Consider the following 19,109-nt stretch of genomic DNA (forward strand, 5'->3'; position numbering starts at 1 on the left):
TCAGTGAACAGTGTGGCCTGATGAAGTTATAGAATCATAGAACTGTAGAGTTGGAAGAGACCCCAAGGGTCTAGTCCAGTCCCCTACAATGCATGAATCTCATCTAAAGCATTCAGTCCAGAGGGCCAGACAGAAGGTCCACATTTGGCCCCCTGGGTCTGAGCATCCCCATGCCTGTTTTAAAGACATATGGCTTCATATGTTCATTGATATAAGAAGAGTCCAGCTGGATCAGACCAAATATCTATCTAGTCGAGCAACTGATGCCCCCAGTAACCAACTCAATGCCTCTGGGGAGACCCTGGGACAGGACATGAAGGGAAGAGTCCTTTCCCACTGTCCTAAGGTCCCACTGTCCTAAGGTACAATTTAAAATGGGCTATTGTGAGAACAAAAATGTTGCATGAATAGATTAAAATAAAACAAAAAATCCTTCCAGTAGCACCTTAGAGTAGCACCTACTAAGTTTGTCACTGGTATGAGCTTTCGTGTGCATGCACATTTCTTCAGAGAATAGAGATTGTGCAACTACAGATCATGCACTAACTGTGTGGTTAGCTTGTGAATAGCTCCCTTAAGCTGATCAGAATTATATAAATATGAATGCATACAGCTGTCATTAAGTTATTATCAACTAGTCACAATTGTTTTCCCTCAGAACAGGAGATCCAGGTCTTGCCCCTTGAGCAACCCCCCCCCCAACAATGCCCCTGATCAGACCAATGAAACACAGGCCAGAAAAGCAGAAGTTAAAGCATTTTGGCTTAAGTGGGAGTGTCTAGTGTTTTCTCATATTGTTGTGGCCCTTAAATTTCCTTAATCCTTAATTTATCTTCAAAATTGCCTAATTAGTTACAGGGTTATGCTATGCTTCAGATTTTTCTCTACCCTAATCATTCCCAAATGTAGAGCCTAGCCTAGTGGACCATTAATCTTTGAAATCCTGTTCCTTCTGCATTTCCAGGACACCAAACCAAAATGCATTATTCGTTTTTAGTCAGTCGATAGACTTAGACAACCACCTGCCCACAGAAGAACAAATAAGCCCCAATGGCTGTGTTTAAATCCACCTTTCTCTTTGCACCATTGCAAAATTGGACATTTGCAAAACGAATGAATGAGAAATCTCTGCTGAGTCAACCAATGAATTCGGATGAGAAGCAATATAGCATTGGATTGCTTTTGTACTAGCAGACATTTATTGGCTGGTTCCTGGATGCATAGCCACAGGCTGTTGCATGCTGGCGACAAAATGAAGCTGTCTCATATTTACTGGAAATGCTAAAAACATCTGAAGGCAGCCCTGTTTAGGGAGGCTTTTAATGTTTAATCCATTATTGTATTTTATTTTTCTGTTGGAAGCCACCCAGAGTGGCTGGGGAAACCCAGCCAGATGGGCGGGGTATAAATAATAAATTAGTATTATTATTATTACAAGTTACACTGACACCTGTGCTTAGATTCCTAAGTGTTTTGACATTGCACATTCCCAACATGGCACCCATGTCCTATGTCACCTACTCACCCACTGGTGTTTTACCTATTGCTTGGGAGGGAGTTGCGTGCAAAAAATATTTTTATCATCTTGCCTGCTTCCTCAAAAACTCTGGACCTGCAAAGATCTAATTTAACCAGCTGTATAATTTTATTGATTTTTCCAACAGCCTGGTTGTATTTTAATTGTATTTTGGTTTATTGTATAGTGTTTTGTTTTGTTGTACAGCACCTTGAGCTGCCCACTTAGCAGGCGGCATACAAACATTTAAACAAATAAATAAAAATTATCTGTGAAATTGATGCTTTGTGGTGCCCAGAAAAGTTTCCTAGATTTCCAAATGTTGCCCTGAGACCAGAAAAAGTTAAAGATCCATGATATAGCCTGATCTAGCAAGAACGTTATATATATATATATATACACACACACACACACACACACACACACACACACACACACACACACAGAGAGAGAGAGAGACAGGGCCGTCTTAAGTGTATCTGGAGCCCTGGCACCGTGGTTCGAAGATCCCTCCGGCCCCCACCCCACCCCGTTTCCCGGAGCGGCTGGCGGGCACAGTGCGCAGCACCCCCCTGGCAGCCCGGCGCCACCCAGCCTAGCCTTAGAGCCGGCCCTGCATATAGAATTCACCTTTTACAATTTACAGCTTGATCCTTTGAAAAGAACATTTGGGGTGAAATGTTTGTGATGTTTTGATTGATTGATTGATTGATTGATTGCATTTATAGGGTGCCTTTCTGCTAAGGCATCCAAGGCAATTATAGCCACCAAATATTCATATAAGGATTGCAGCATTTATTTTGGTACAAATCTTTTTAAGATAACCCAGGAGGGCAAGAGGGAGGAGCCAAAGAGTATGCATCATTTTCTCCAGCTGCATTCCACCTGCCTTAAAAATCATAGGAACATAGGTAGCTGCCTTATACTGAGCCAATCATTAGTCCACCTAGTTCAGCATTGTCAACTGTGACTGGGAGCTGCTCTCCAGGGTTTCAGACAAGGGTTTCTCCCAGTCCTACTTGGAGATGCAGGGCACTGAACTTGGGACCTTCTGCATGCAAAACAGATGCTCTACTACTGAGATGGCCCTTCCCCTCTCAGCAGAATGTCTGCCAACATTAATGTCATTACGCACCCAGCAATGAGTTTTGAGAGTGCAACCAATGACGGTAAAGGCAAACCCACTAACATTAGTGAATATATTCCAAGACAGGGGCCCCCAAACTAAGGCCCGGGGGACGGATGCGGCCCAACCGCCTTCTAAATCCGGCCCACGGACGGTCCGGGAATCAGCATGTTTTTACATGAGTAGAATGTGTCCTTTTATTTAAAATGCATCCCTGGGTTATTTGTGGGGCCTGCCTGGTGTTTTTACACGAGTAGAATGTGTCCTTTTATTTAAAATGCATCTCTGGGTTATTTGTGGGGCATAGGAATTCGTTCATTTTTTTTAAAAAAAAAAAACACTACAGTCCGGCCCCCCACAAGGTCTGAGAGACAGTGGACCGGCCCCCTGCTGAAAAAGTTTGCTGACCCCTGTTCCAAGACTTCCTTCTATGAGCATAATGCATATCTTAATGTTAGTGAAATTAAAAACCATAGGTAAGGACTAGAATCTGACTTTATATGTAGAGGATAATAATCTTTGGGTAATGGCACATACCCAAAGCTCTTCTACCATTGAACATTGTAGCAAGCAAGCAAGCAATCTTTTGGGGAAGCTCATTTGACATTACTGATCCTCTAACTGAAGAACTCCCAATAAGCTTCGGAGAAATCTCAGGATCCCCCAAAGCCACATTTGAAAACTAGTGATTCCAAATAATAGTTTGATCACCTCCTTGAGCAAACAGAGATTACAAAATGCAAAAACCTGTATGGTTTCTGGAGGAAGGGTACTTATGATAATCCACAAAGTCTTCCTCATCAGATTTCAATTTTTCGGCTATAGCTTTCTCACTAACTACTCTTCCTGAAGTGGAAATGGGCTGGACATCTTTTCATGGAAACATGAACGGCATAATAAGTCCCTATCTCCCCCCCCCCTTTCCCAAAAGAGTGGGGGAAGGGAAGATAAAGGAGGCAACTTAAGTCTGTGTACACAACATACATTTAAAGCACACGACTCACCCCAAAGAATTCTGGGACCTGCAGTTGGTTAGAAGGCTGGAAAATGAAGCTCTGTTAGGGGTAAACTACAGTACCCAAGATTCTTAACAGAATAAAGCAAGGACTAGGATTTATTTACATAATAGGAAGAGGAGGGCAGGAAGCAAGAGGAACAACTCAGATAATTGTTCCATTTAAGACGAATCTAAACAAAACCGAAAAAAGGGGGAGGGTTGAAGTCCAATAAAATAGTTATCTATAGGTGAGCAACTTGCTTTCAGCAACATGATTTTGGACTAGAATGCACCTGTAGCCTCATTGGCTGTGGAGCTGCTGGTGGTTATTGTTCTTCACTATCTTCTCTAGGTATTAATTTTATTCCTTCTGTGGTCTTCTCAGTCTTTCCTTTCATAAATCTTTAACTCTTTCCTGCTCCGCTCCCTACCCTGAACATCCTTTTAAAAAACCCAACTCTATCAGAATCTTTACAAAAAAACCTCCTAAGGCACTTTTGTAAGTGCTGAAAAAAGGGCTGCATACCCTCCAACATGTCCCAGAGGAAAACAAAGATGCATGTATTTCAGGGTTACCATCTCGCACTAGAGCACAGTGCCCCAAAATGGGATGCCCCGATTAAATCAGGAAAGTTGAGGGGTATGGAGTTGCACAGAATACATAATATCTCTCTATGCTCCACTTTATAGGGTTACACTCTTTATATAGTAGCACAGTTAATTCAACACTAACGAATGGCTACTGTCATCTAGAATGTGATGTGTGCTTTATTATAAAGAACAGTCCTCTATTTGAAGCTGCCTTCTATTTGCAGAGGTGGTCCAAGTCCAGTTTTAATGAACTGTAAGGGAGAGCAAGGCCTTGCATGCCCATCAAGTTAGCATCTGGAGATGTACTATATTTCTATAGTAAATTGTAGTACATTTGCATCCATGAATATAAAGTAGCATGTTTACATTTTATGCACACCTGTGTCCTCCTTTTTATGCGGTGGATGATGTATACATGGCCGCCCTACATATTTAAGTTAAGTCATAATTTATGCTGGTCTAATTATATATGGCATTTCCCCTTACTCCTTGACCTCAACTTAGCAGTTCCTGCAGCTCATAACATGAAAGATGACCCTTTATCAAAAGGCAATTCAGCAGTGGCCCATTTTGCTAGATACAGGTGAAATACAAATTGTCCACACACTCCAGTTGCATCTGTTTAATGGACACAATACCTGTTTTCCTCACTAAGAGCACCACATTGATATTCATACAGTTTGTACCATAATACATCAATAGATTTGACTTCACGTTAATAGTTTTTTTGGCTGGCATTAATACTGCCTAAGGTAAAGGGACCCCTGACCATTAGGTCCAGTCGTGACCGACTCTGGGGTTGCGGCGTTCATCTCACTTTATTGGCCGAGGGAGCCGGCGTACAGCTTCCAGGTCATGTGGCCAGCATGACAAAGCCGCTTCTGGCGAACCAGAGCAGTGCACGGAAACGCTGTTTACCTTCCCACTTTGACGTGCTTTCGAACTGCTAGGTTGGCAGGAGCAGGGACCAAGCAACGGAAGCTCACCCCGTTGCGGGGATTCGAACCACTGACTTTCTGATTGGCAAGCCCTAGGCTCTGTGGTTTAACCCACTTAGGAATCAGATCTCTCAACTTTGCTAACATGTTCTGACTTCCAAAAGTGGCCTGATCCAGCATGCTCTTCTTATGGTCTTACGAATGCGAATACTTGAATTCTGACATACATGAAAACATCTGGAAAGGATTAATTCACTTTCCATTACTTTCAATGGGAAAGTTCGCTTCAGTTTATGAACGCTTCAGTTTATGAACAGACTTCCGGAACCAATTACACCCATGCCTCGCCGAATCTATGATTCTATGATTCTGTGGAGGAAGCTCACTCTTGTGAAATGCAACTTCGTGAACTGTTTGCTCTTGTCACACTACAGTATAATAGACTCATTTCCCTTCTGTCAAATGCTGACAGGCATGATAGGCTGACCAGAGTAAGGGAGGGGATGTGGCCTCTGGCAGGGAGATGGGATGAAACATTAAATCTGACCATGACCGGGCCACTCCACTGCTGAGACTGGACATCATTAATTAATTTATTTCTAGATTTATATCCCACCTCTTCTCTGAGTCACCTTCAAAGGAAGCCCCACGTAGAGCGCATTGCAGCAGTATTCTCTCTCTCTCTCTCTCTCTCTCTCTCTCTCTCTCTCTCTCTCTCTCACACACACACACACACACACACAACCCATTACTAGTGGAAGCTCATCCACTTGGGTCTCCAGCTGTTTTGGACTACAATTCCCATCAACCCTGAACACTGGTACTGCTAGCTAGGAATGATCAGAGTTGTAGTCCAAAAACAGCTGGAGACCTAAGTTTGGGAAACCCTGCATTAGAGCAAACAGAAAATGGCCCCCACCAACCTCAGTCTATCCTTAACAAGCCCCACCTGCCGACCTATGTACAACCAATCCAGGGGGTGGCACTGCCTGTCATCTACCTCCCCCTTAGTCTCAAGTGTTGCAACGTTGTAGTAGAACTTAGCAGGTAGAAGATGGAGACAAAACTAGAAGGTGCCTGTCTGGCTCCAGCTACTGTTGGTCTTCCTGTCTTCTGCCCTACCAGTGTCAACGAGTACCACCTCCCCACTCAGATACTATAAAAAGAACTTAACTACACTTTACTAGAAACACTCAGCCACTGCATTCCTACTTTTGAGTACAGCATAGTCTTATTATACCAGTAAGTCACAAATAATGTATTGCAAGCCTTGGGCATTTATCCTAAAATAGCAAATTAAAACCCTCCTTTAGAGTCTGTCTTCTGCACACAAGCCATATTAAGCTGATCTTCTGACTGTTCTAATAAGGGCCACCTCCGAACTTTCATAATAACACAGGGATAGTATTTTGAGAGTTCTCCTTTGATATCTCATCAGTTACTTTTCCTGCAGGAAATACAGCTTTTTATCGAATTAAACCACACTCTTCCTTAGTTTATGCATCACAACTATCAACCAGTAACAAAAAAAGACATGCTTTAGACCTGGAGCGCACTCTTCCTTTTGTGCACTCACAAACCATGAACCTGCAAATTCAGAAGGGCCTACTTCTTTCTGGGAAGTTATATACAGAAGTATGACTAGGACTTACTCTAGGTCAGGCTTCCTCAACCTCGGCCCTCCAGATGTTTTTAGCCTACAACTCCCATGATCCCTAGCTAGCAGGACCAGTGGTCAGGGATGCTGGGAATTGTAGTCTCAAAACATCTGGAGGGCTGAGGTTGAGGAAGCCTGCTCTAGGTTGTTTCCATGACAATTGAGCCAACACTTTTAATGATAGACATTTGACTGTGAAATACAGTCACATCACATGCAGCTCTGTTATAGCATACAAGCTTCCATTTCATAAAGCAGTTGATAAAAGATCCAACACCACTAAAATCTATTTAAATAAGGAAAGGAGGGCAGTATTCATGAATCCCAAATCAAAACATTCAAACAATATATAGGTCTAAAAAATATAAAGCATACTGACATTCCTGTTAACGGATCTTTTATTTGGGAAAATATTTAAAATGCGAAATGCTCTCAAATTCTGACGACAGATACTTTCAACATAACCCTATAAACTAGATTAGAGAGTTTTTGTGTTAAATTGAATAGTTATCCTTATTTGCCATAGGAGCCAACTCCCAGGGACCATGAGGGCTTTGGGCTCCATAATAAAATATTTGAGGGAGCCCCCCCCCCCGTTGATAGGCATTCCCATCCAAATGGTGTGTGTGCACTGCGTAATGTGATTGATTATGCAGGGTGGGGCTTACCTGGGCCCCCACAATATTTTATTTAAGTTGGCGCTCCTGTTATTTGCTCATATATAAGATGATGGTTGCACAATAAAATTACAATAAGAAAGGTGTACAGGGCAATGTAAATACGGTAAATACTGGTATATTTGCCTCACAGTTTAGGTTTACATGCTATATACAAACCAGGAAAAGAATTCCAGCAGGCTATTTTTTGCTGCTGTCGTTCTAATGTGCGTTACATTATTAGGGCTACCTGCAGTGATTATGAACTGGTCCTTATTTAACCTGTCTTAACAGCAGTTACACAAGAAACGTAAATTGGATAACAAATACAGCACATTACGTTCCATATTTACATTACCCAATATTTATTGTATAATTCCCGCTTAAACCTTGAGCACTTTGTATCAGAATCAGTTCATAACCCTCACAGGTAGTGCCATTGGCGCTCTATACCAATGGTGCTCTTCTTTTTGTTTGCAAATATACAATTGAATGTGACATGTTACCAAACTCCCCACCATTGGTAGGGGTTTTCATACATTTTGACCCAGAATGTGCAAGTGAGTATGTGGTAAGTTGGCTGTGGATTGTTCTGCTGCAATAAGAATAATATGGAAAAACTGAGATGAGATACAGTAATCCTTTGCAATATGGGTGAACAATAAGAGGGAATCTCCACTGAAACAAACAATAGATGCTCTTGTGCCATTCCCATTCATTTTAATAGGGCTTGCACAGAAAACCTTTCCACTGGATTGTGTCTCCTTATCAGGTAGAATTGGCACTCATTACATTAAGGCTTTCACTCCCCCACAATTCCTCATTTTTGGAACTCTTCACAGGCTGCCACATCTGTTAACAGAAACATCTGACTTGCATAATGCCTCAACACCTAACAGCATATACTTTTTTTTTGCCAAGGTATAATTTCTTTTTAAGCAGGTGTGCCAGTCAAATTGCTCCACCGTGCATCCAAATAGTTAATGAAGTAAATCCTCTTTCCATCTGTCACTTAGAATGAAATGACCACGTAAGATATTTAGTGAAGAACAAATCCCAAAGGAATTAAAGCGGGGGCTAAGTGCGTTGGAAATAGAACAAGCTCTCCCAACTAGGCAAGCAGCCCTGCACAGTGAACTCTCACTTACCCTCTGGTTAATGGACTTGCCATCCTTGACTTCCACCGCCAAGCCAAGATCAGACAATCGGCAGTGGCCATTATCATCCAGGAGGACATTTTCAGGCTTCATGTCCCTGTAGACAATTTTGATGGAGTGAAGGTGCAGCATCCCACAGGTGATCTGAGCCGAGTAGAAGATGACCCTATCCATTTCCAAGCCTCTTTCGCCCACATTGTAAATGTGATATTTAAGATCCCCACCATTCATCAGGCTCATGACAAGACACAGGGCGGCTTTGCTCTGATAGGCATAGGACAGCGTGACAATGAAACGGCTGTTGACTTTCTCAAGGATCTCCTTCTCTAACAGAGCCATCTTTTCACCACCTTTTTTCTTTAGTCGTTTTTTGTCCAGTTTCTTGCAGGCATACATCTTGCCAGTGTATCTCGCCTGAATGGCACAAACCTAAAGCAGCAAGTTTAATGAAAAAAGGAAAAGTCTTAAGTACCGTAAGTTATGCAGACTCGGAACTGGAGAGACTATATGCCCCTTATTGCTATTTCCATCACAATATCCATTGGTTTCAGTTTTAATTGGATTTTTTAATTTAAAAAACCTCTTACTTAAATTATATACTGTATTTGTAGAGACTATTATGCCATTTATGGGTTCTCTACTATGCTTTGTAGATTGAAAGGAATGTATGGAGCAACAGCAGCCATAAGAGTTTCCATCGGGAAACCTATTTCATCTCATGTCTTATTTGCATAATTTATGTTCTCTTAACACTTACTGTACATTGCCCAGAGAACTTTTTATTGGACAGTATAAAAATACTGTAAATTAAACAAGCAAGCAAACCACATGTAAGACATTTTGAGGAACAAGGAGGAAGGGATATAGTTGTGAAAAATAAATGAACCCCTGCCTAATGCTCCTGAGTACATGTTAGTGCAGAGATTATCAGAGAAAAGGCTGGATATGGGCTTACGTCACAAGAGATCTTGTGTATGCAGAGGACTAGCAAGTTGCCCAGTGCATGTTGCCTGCTAAAGGCCATTCATTGCATGGCCTAGGCCCATCTGCTTGCCCAGGAGATAAAAGAATAGCTCCTTACCTCTCCAAAGCCTCCTTTGCCTAGTACTCGGAATTCATCAAAGAGCTTCTCGTTTATAGGTTGCCGCTCAAAGCCTTTCCATTGCACAAACTTATCAAAGAAGGGGCTAGTCTGGAAGTCATTAAAGGGTTTTCCCTTGAGATAGGCATTTGTCTCTTCCCTGGCTGATAATGTGACTTTTTCAAAATCATCCTTGCCAGCTGCCTGGCACTTGTTTGACAAGTCTGCACTGAGAAAAGACAGGTAGCTGTTGCTGCCATTCTTCAAGTACATGTTGACTATGCCTTCTAGGTAGCTGTCCTTGATGTGCTCCTCTGCCAGCTCCCAAGCGATCACTTCGTCCAAAAACTCTCTGGCCTTCAGGTAGTCAGGCACCGTTTCCAAGAATTCCCGGAAAAAAGTCTTGCCAATGGGCTGTTGCTCACAAATGACCTCGTAATCCATAGTCATAGACTTTTTGATCTCCGCACATTCCTCAATCTTGGGCAGAGCTAGGTTCCTGCGTCTTTTTTGCATCTCCTTGGCATCCACTTCTCCGCTTTTCCTGGCCTCGAGGTATGCTGTGTTGGCGATCAGGTTATCCAGTCCCCCCATGTCACACATCTTGGCAATGTATTAGGGTGGCAGAGCCTCACTGGGGCAAGAACACTGGCTTGCCTTGGGGTGGCTGCCTTGGTATGCCTTTCCCTGCGCCACTGCCTGAGTGTAAGTGCAGGCTACAAACACGTTAGGAAGACCGAATACTTTAGCATTAAATACTTCTCAAGGATTTTCACTAAGTACCTTTAGGTGTATGTACCATTTGTGGAAAGTGGCTGGTAAGAGGTTTCTCTCTAAGGAGCTTTGGGTTTGCTATCTATAGCTAAATGCATGACAGCCCAGGAGAACCTCATCACAGCTGCCACAACTATCTGGCATACATTTCTCAACTCAGCTCCTACTCTTCCTCACACAGGCCTGAGACCACTCTGACCTCAGTTTCAACCCCATGTCCATAGAGAACACATGGCATCATGCCCTTTCCCAAAGCTGATATGTTTTCCTGCCCACCATCCCAGGCACCTCGATTCTCAGGTATGCCAAAGCATGTCCAAAGCATGCTCTGAAGCTGGCTTTTTAAAAGGGAATTTGAGATTTTCTGTGTTTTGCAGTGCTTCAAAAGAAAACATTCAGCAAAAACGACAGCTCTCTTTGGAACCACATAATTATTTGAAGTGGCAAGTTGAGAAGGAAGTATCAAGGGGTTTAGTCGGATTTCTTTTAAAATGCACCATTCAGTCCTAGAGTGAAAACCTACCTCAACATACAGATAGATGCCATCCAGGGAAATAGCAGTATTGTGAGCTGCACTTTTATACTGCACAAAATCTTTGTTGTTGTCATGGCACAGCTCCCTCTGAAGGAACACAAATCGGCTTAGACAAAGAGCAAGCGAAGAATAATTGGTGCTCTAAAAATAAGGATGATCCCATGTACAATCAGAACAAGAGAGTCTGTTTCCTTCGCAACATGGCAGAAGTTGATTCTCATTTCCAAAATATAACTCGGGTGTCACAATCCTGGCTCCTGAAATTGAAAAGCCCACTTGAAACTAAGTTTTTACTTCAGTTCTTCCCTGATTCTGACAGAACTAATGGGATTACAATGGGAGCTGCTAGTGACCCCTATATTTAGATGTCCTAACACTTCTTTACAAAGGATTGCTGTGATTTATTTTAATAACTCTCACACCTCCAGGGCTGGGGAGGGGAGAGGGGAGGGGTCACACTCCAATTGTCCCAAGGGGTCAGTATGCACAGTAGGACCAGCCTTTGCTGTGTTCCAGTTTGAAAAAGAAAACATTTTCAAAGGTCAATTTTTCTGTTCTCATTTGCATTTATCAGGCACACTGTGGTGATCTGTCTAAGCAAGTAACAAGTCCCAATGCAGTCTCAGGCATGTAGCCAAAACAACCATACATTCATAAGGCTTGCCAGTGGACATACAGCTCCTGAAACATGATTTCTGCTCAGGCACACTTTGTACTATATTTTTGTAGCAGAAACTGGAACAAAGTTAGTAAATTAATTAATACCACTTCAAAACTAGTCAGTGGCACAGAGGTTCAGACCAATTCCAAAACACCCTATAAAGACCAAATTTGTTCATACTGTACTTATGAAGCTTGACTTACTTTTGATCGATAGTTAAACTGAATAGTTTCCTGTATAGTTGGAGTGTAGTGTTCATCTTGTGCCATCCAGGATCATTTGAGATACAAGTGTCCACAACCCTTCCTTGAGTGCCTACTTAACTTGCACATACTGTAGTCTAAAGTCTCATGTTGAAATATGTAGGAGCAAGGTACTCTTAGGAAATGATTAATCGCCGCTCATCCAAGAATAAAATAATCTTATATTACCTGGGCACAGGGAGCAGGAAGAGGCTTTTAACATGGTAGAGGACTCCAATGCACTTTATGCAGCAAGTTATTTAGCAATCAACTTCAAATTACCAGTCTTATGGAAATTACTATGCATCCCTCTTCCAACTTCCTTCTTCAGCTCTATATACTTTTGTGTTGATGCCACCTTATGTAGAAGATGGCAGTACGGAATGGGGCTCAGAGGCTTTGCAAGCAGCAGGGAAGCCCTCAAGGGCATCATTGTGCCCATGGGCAACCCAATGGCAAACATTCAGGGGAAAGCCAGTAAGTTCCACCACTGCTTAGACTGTATACCAATTTGTGCCTACTTGATCCAGGATTATGTAAAGGGTACAACAATTTTGCACATCTCAATTATTATGGGGAGGGTGGGGGAATGTGTTCTTCAGAAGTTTACAGTGGTACCTCTGGATACGTACTTGATCCGTTCCGGGGTGCCATTCTCACCCTGAAAAGTACGTATCCGGAGCAGTGCTTCCGAGCATGTGCGAAGTGCCGATAGAGCGCTTCTGCACATGCGTAAAGCGTGCAGAACGCTTCTGTGCATGTGCGCGCGGCGGAACCCGGAAGTAAACACTTCCAGGTCTGCCGCGTTCTTAAGCTGAAAATACGCAACCCGCAGCAAACGCAACCAGAGGTATGACTGTATAGCAAATGGTAGCAGCTTTCATGAGATTGAACTGTTGTAGAGGCGAGACAGAAAGTTGGTTTATGAAATTGCAGTTTTGAACTCAGGTCCATGCAAGGATGGAAACCTCAACCTTCATCTAAGCTACCGTACTCAGCAGGGGCTGGTATTCAAAGCCTGGATTTGTATGCATGGTGAAATGGTTCATTCAAGGTTGAAGTGGGTGCCAGAAAATAAAATGGTTGTTTTAGCACTGTTTTCAATATTTTAAATGCTGCAGGTTAAACTCACTTAAGTTTCTGAAACCAACGAGACTTAAGGGAGCTCAATCTAAATAAATAAATAAATACATACTGTAGGTCATGTGGAGTCAATATTACTGCCTGATTTTTCCCATTATTCTGCTGCTCCTCTCGGGCTATCTACCTGGAAAGATAAGATATACTCACATTGGTCTCATCTTGATTATAATTAAGAACAGGGTTTGCTTATTTGTTTGCTAAGGGAGTGGGAGGGCAAATATGTAATAAATGATGAAATGCACTGGGGGTCTCCTGCCTCTCCCCTTTCCACAACAACCTGTCCTGCTATTCACAAAGTTTTTCTGAAGGTTAAGGGGAATGTCTGGTTTAGGAACTGTTGCACTGCAATGGGATACAGCCAGAAGGGAAAATTCATACACATGCAAGTATCTGGATTCTGGCTTATATTTTTTGGGGGGGAGGGGGCAATTTTACATATACTATAGAGCAGCAATTATTTGCTAACTATCAGTCATTTCTGTTGGTCTTCAACTAACAAGACTTTTTAATATTTGCATTTTCAGTTATATTGCTTTATGGAAGTAAACAACCTGAGCACTTCACAGGGTAAAAGGTTCAAGAGTGGGTGTTGGAGAAAGGGCTATAGGTCAGTGGTAGTGCCTCTGCTTTGCATGCATAAGGTCCCAGGTTTAATCTCAAGGTAGGGCTGGTAGAGACTTCTGCCTGAAACCCGGCAGTGCCGCTGCAAGTAAGTGTAGGCAATACTGAACTAGACAGACCAAAGCTCTCACTTCGTATAAAGTAGCTTCCTATGTTCTTACAAGAAATCTGTGAGAAATACATATTTAAGAATATCAATTTTAACCTTATTAGTGCCAAAGTAACAAATATTTCTAAATACCTAAAGGAAATATTTTATCGTAATGAAAGAAAGCAAAAAAGCAAAAACAAATGCATCGCCAACAACCACTGTATTTATTTCAGTTGACTTCTTCAGTTCAGACAAAAATAGTGGCATTTCTAGCTGGAACTGCTTTGAACATACGTAACTGTAGGTCTCATAAGTTCCAAAGCATTCCTAAACAAATGCACAGAGTTCACACCAAATGTTTAGATACATTCTTCAACGCTGTGTATCTAACATTTCTGATGAAACCACGCTGATCCCACAGACCAACACAAAGATTTCAAATCCAACTCCATAAAACCTGCGTTAACCTAGACCTAAATAAATAAAATGGACTCTCCCATATTGTGAATGCTCCCCTTGTTCATGGGGGAATATGCCTTTGGTTGCACATCATTCCAAAGAAGTCCGAAGAAGAACTGCCAGTGCTTTTATTTGCCTATTCTCTGAACCACCCAGTCCTGTTGGCAGAGGGGGCAGCGGTTGTTCTGTTTCACCCACAGTGACATGCAGCAGTTGTGGAAGGAATGATTACACTCTCCCCAGACCACTGAAAGAAAAAGAAGAAGAAAACTAAACTTGAGCCAGCAAGTTAGAAATGGTTAGATCTAATACAAAGCATTTATCTCAATATATATTCAGTATTGCTGTAGGACTTTGATTTTTGTAAACAACTATACAGTCATGGGAAAAAGAAAGTGCATCCTCTTTGAATTCAGTGGTTTTACATATGAAGACATAATAACAATCATCTGTTCCTTAGCAGGTCTTAAAATTAGGTAAATACAACCTCAGATATGTCATACACATGACATATCATACCATGTCCTGATTTAACAAAACGGAGAAAACGTGTGAAAAACTAAGTACACCCTTACTGCTTCCATAGAAATTAATAGGCCAAATAGCAGACAGGTGCTGCTAATCAAATGTGTTTGCTTAATTGATCATCAGTAAGAGTGCCCACCTTTATGAAAGCCGAAGTTTTAGAAGTTTGCTGCTCTGGAGCATTCAGGTGTGTTATAACACAATGCCAAGGAGGAAAGATGACACAATGCTCTTAGAGAAACAAGTGCTGCTGCCCATGAAACTGGGAAGGATTCTAAGGCCATCTCCAACCATGGCAGCATGGATTAGGTTTGCAAAGTTGCATCTGAACAAAAACAAGATTTCTGAAACGATGTCCTTTGGCCAGACAAGACCAAAGTGGAGATGTTTGGCCACCACAGTGCCACATTTGGTGGAAACCAAACACAGCATATCATCGCAAGCACCTCATACCAACTGTTAAGCACGGTGGTGGAAGGGTGATGATTTGGGCTTGTTTTGCAGCTACAAGACTTGGAAACATTGCAGTCATTGAGTCAACCATGAACTCTGTATACCAAAGTATTCTACAGTCAAATGTGAGACCATCTGCCTGAAAGCTGAAGCTTGGCTGAAATTGGGACATGCAACAGGACAAGGATCCCAAGCACACCAGCAAATCCACAACAGAATGGCTGCAAAATAAAAGAATCAAGGTCCAGATCTTAACGCAAGTGAAATGCTGTGCAGGACCTTAAGAGAGCTGTGCATCAACAAATGCCAGCAAACCTCAATGAACTGAAGCAACGTTGTAAAGAAGAATGGACCAAAATTCCTCTGCAATGATGTGAGAGACTGATAAAGTCCTACAGAAAAAGATTACTTCAAGTTATTGCTGCTAAAGGTAGATCTACAAGCAATTGAATCATAAGGTGTACTTAGTTTTACACGCATAGCTTTTCCATTTCATCTGCAGTTGTATTTACCTAATTTTAAGACCTAAGGAACAGGTGGTTGTTATTATGTCTTCATATGTAAAACTACATAATTCAAAGAGGGTGCACTTTCTTTTTCCCATCACAAAATACTTTTTTTTTCTTGAACAGCAGACGTTCATGCCACCCAGCATGACACAGAATGGTTTGTGATATGGCATTGGAATGGTGGGATAAATCTACTTGTTCAAGGAAAGGAAGCCAAGAGTCTGACTGAGCATGTGAGAATTCGGGTATGCCAAAGTAGTTCAAAGTAGCCTAAGACTTTACAGCACATGAAGAATTGTTGTCTAAGCTTATTAGCATTTCTTACTCAAATACTTCACTTTTACAGATTTCGCTATCAGCACCATTCAAAAGCTATTATTATTGTGTGGAGACCATCCAAAATATACTTCCAGAATACCAGGCAGAACCTGCACTATTTGCTTATAAAAGCTGAGGTATACATTTTTTGTGTTAAAAATAAATATTGCAAATTTCTTCTATGTGAAGATTTCAACCCAGCATCACTTTTCATGTTCTTGGTTAATGCATTTTAGCAGTTGATAGTGCTTTGCTACCAAAATTACCAAGTGTTTAAGTGCAAAATATCAGACTCAGTACTTTCTACATCTACAGTATTTTAAAAGCAAGATCAGCCTGGAATCCATACAAATAAGTGGTGGTAAGAATTCAACTTTTTAATGCTCATTTTAATAAAAAGCACAACACAAAAAGAGCATCCTTGAAACCCAAAGGTCAGCAAGTAAAAGTCAGTTGCGAAACCAAATGGTTTTTTTGTTTGTTTTAAGATCCCAAGATTTCTTTCGACAAACCATTTTTATGAAAAATGCCTGAAGATACAACAGACCTCACCAAATCAAATGTTTTAGCTTATGTAACTAGTATTTCATGGCTACATACCCATCCATAAAGGACAAATTGCAGATTTCCTATGGCCAAGTATTTTATACAAATGTATGTCATTTTACATTAACAAAGCTTTGCTGAATTTTATTGCACAAAAATAAGAGCTATTTAGCTGAAACTTTAAAAAGCACCCCACTAAGAAAAGGCCTTTGGTTGAATAACAAGAGAATGAAATCACAACATACCAACACAATCTTCTTGTTTGTTTTCAGCTTGACATCTAAGGCAGGCATCTAGATGTAAACAAGGACAAGACTAAGTATGATGTTCTGAAAGCAGCTCTGAAAAGTGTGTTTCCAAAGCATCTACAGTCACTGACAAACATTTAATGGTGCGCACATACTGTGTCATGTAATCTAAGCACCTCAATATCATTATTCTAAAATTTACCCTAATACATGACCTTCCATACCACAAAAGCTTGGCTCTTCCACTTTACTTTAGAAAATTTAGGGTTCACACTGATAATTAAGTTTGCTTTCTTTGTGATCTTATCTTTGTCTGAAGGGCTGTGTGGATAAATGTAGTGAACAATCCAGTAATAAATTAATTCACTATGCAGCAATTCCTCTTCCTAACACATCACTTCTTAGAAGAATGCCCTGGAGCAAATACACTGAGTTAGCTCAGTTGGTAGAGCATGAAACACATAATCTCAGGGTTGTGGGTTTCAGCCCCATGAGCCCCCTAAAGAGGTTGGAGGGGTTGGACTAAATGATCCTCTTGACGCCTTCCAACTCTACAAATCTACGGTATGATCTATTCCGTGCAGACAGTATGCCTCTGTGTAAGGTTCACTGGACTGCTTTGGGAAATTGGCCCCCAAACACAGCCATATTGTTACTTCTATGATTACAAAAAATACCTCAAATGGAAGAAAATGTAACTGGAGGATATCTATTCGTAAACATTTCGGAAACAACTCCACAGGGTTTCATTGCTGTCACACAGATGCGTAATGTAAGCATACATATTATAAAAGAAAAATTAATACTGCTTCTGGTGAAAAGATGAATGGGCATTCTACCAATTTAGGGAGCCAATTGTCCACAGGCACTGGTCACAGAGAAAGCTTAGCTTTACCAGTGCTGCCCTCAGGCCAGAAAGGGAGTGGGATGTGCCATGAAAACAGGCGGATACAGCACAAAGAAAGCATCCTACAGATAGCGATGCTCAGAGACAGCATCCTATTATTATAGACACATTAAATCCCATATATCTTCAGGAACAACAGCAAATAGAAAAAAAGGACTTGTAAAAATACACTGAAGGATAGGATATGGGATCTGCTCTAGTGATATGCAGAGTTCATAAGGGCGACATTTGGTTACCAAATGGGAAAACCAGCCAATTCATTTATTTTGAACAAGCTTACTCATGGGTATGCGCATTATAACAAATCTTACTGCATTCCCATGGTGATATCTTCTTAAGTGAATACATGAAAGACTTGCTAACGCCCAGGCATAACCTTTCATAATCTTATCCTGAACAGAATCATCGAGTCTATCCAGAAAGTCTTATGGAAAAGAGGGAAGGCAGTGGTGGTGGTTTGCTTCCACAGTTACAGCCTTGGAATCCTATGGCTGTGTTAGGATCGAAAATGAGCAAGCAGCATGTTCTTCTCTTTAAAACAAAAAAAATAGAAATGCTCCAACCATTTTAATTTTAGGTCTCTCATTGTCTAGAGCGGCCTGGATGCTCTCTCAGGGGGAAGGCCCCATACTTGAGCATAGGAAAGCAGCCCACGGGTGGGAAAGGGGCGCGGGGTAGGCCTTATCTCCTCAAGGGTGCATGTTTAGGCACCTAAGAGTTGCTGGTAGCGTCGGTAGGGCTTCCTGAAGAAGCAGGCGAAAAGGCTCGTTCCCCCTCCCTCCTACCCGAGGGGAAGGAAACGCCGGCGCCCTGCCGCCTTCGCAAAAAAAACCCACGAGAGAATAAAACACTAATATTGCCCGGGTGAGGGGTGAGAAGAGACACTTCACGGGGAGGAGACGAGGCCTAGCCCGGCCCAACCCCGCCCACGGCGCCTAGTTCTGGGAGAGGACGGAGGAGGCCGCCGCCGGAGCGAGGCCTTTGTTCCGGGGCCCGGCTTTCGCCGCTCCCTCGCCTTACCCATGACCTGCACCCGGCAGATGGCGCAGGTGTCGCACTCGACGTCCCAGCTCCACATGGCCACGGCGTTCCACTTCTTCAGCGAGAACATCTTGTCGACGCCGCCCGACTTCGAGCCCGAGAAACCCGCGTGAGGAGCGGAGACACCCGGCTCGTCCCCGTCCTCCACGTCGGCCATGGCTGGGGGCGGCAGGAGGAGGAGGAGGAGGAGGCGACGGCGGCAGCTGCTCGCTTAACCGCCCGCCTGGCTCCCCGAGCGGCGGAGCGGAGCTCTACCACCACCCAGCGGTGGCGAGAGGGCTGAGGCCTAACGCGGAACGGGGCTTCTTCACGGGGCT

The 19,109-nt window shown here is 42.4% G+C and overlaps 2 protein-coding genes across 4 annotated transcripts in view; both read right to left on the minus strand.

Annotated features, from left to right (window-relative positions):
• GRK7 (G protein-coupled receptor kinase 7) overlaps positions 1-13,847 on the minus strand; it is a 43,341-nt gene extending 29,494 nt beyond the window's left edge. The window contains exons 1-3 of one of the 2 annotated variants that reach the window (XM_035133163.2): positions 13,127-13,847; positions 9,720-11,285; positions 8,630-9,067 (exon numbers count right to left, since the gene is read on the minus strand). In XM_035133163.2, the coding sequence (XP_034989054.1) occupies positions 8,630-9,067; positions 9,720-10,322 (1,041 nt within the window). In that variant the 5' untranslated portion in view covers positions 10,323-11,285; positions 13,127-13,847. Of the gene's footprint in view, positions 1-8,629; positions 9,068-9,719; positions 11,286-11,892 lie in introns of both variants that reach the window. The other variant, XM_035133164.2, reaches the window with a different exon arrangement.
• A 144-nt stretch (positions 13,848-13,991) lies between these two features.
• RNF7 (ring finger protein 7) lies at positions 13,992-19,086 on the minus strand. Of its 2 annotated transcripts, none has more exons than XM_035133165.2 (3): positions 18,772-19,003; positions 16,842-16,889; positions 13,992-14,492 (listed from the first exon to the last, which is right to left on the minus strand). In XM_035133165.2, the coding sequence occupies exons 1-3, from the start codon at positions 18,947-18,949 to the stop codon at positions 14,374-14,376; spliced, it is 345 nt and encodes a 114-aa protein (XP_034989056.1). In that variant the 5' UTR covers positions 18,950-19,003; the 3' UTR covers positions 13,992-14,373. The 2 variants fall into 2 exon arrangements, with proteins under 2 accessions (XP_034989056.1, XP_034989057.1); XM_035133166.2 differs by having other exon boundaries at positions 14,436-14,492; positions 18,779-19,086.
• Between the last annotated feature and the right edge of the window lie 23 nt (positions 19,087-19,109).

This window comes from Zootoca vivipara, chromosome 5, assembly GCF_963506605.1.
Source record: "Zootoca vivipara chromosome 5, rZooViv1.1, whole genome shotgun sequence".
Taxonomy (NCBI): domain Eukaryota; kingdom Metazoa; phylum Chordata; class Lepidosauria; order Squamata; family Lacertidae; genus Zootoca; species Zootoca vivipara.

Bases quoted from the DNA above. Each gene is read 5' to 3' on its own strand.
- RNF7 (XM_035133165.2), bottom strand. From the start codon at position 18,949: ATGGCCGACGTGGAGGACGGGGACGAGCCGGGTGTCTCCGCTCCTCAC. The intron at 16,890-18,771 runs GTAAGGCGAGGG...GTTTACATCTAG, and splicing joins CTGCCGGGTGCAGGTCATGG to ATGCCTGCCTTAGATGTCAA. The intron at 14,493-16,841 runs GTATGTTGTGAT...TTTTTCTTTCAG, and splicing joins CAAACAAGAAGATTGTGTTG to TGGTCTGGGGAGAGTGTAAT.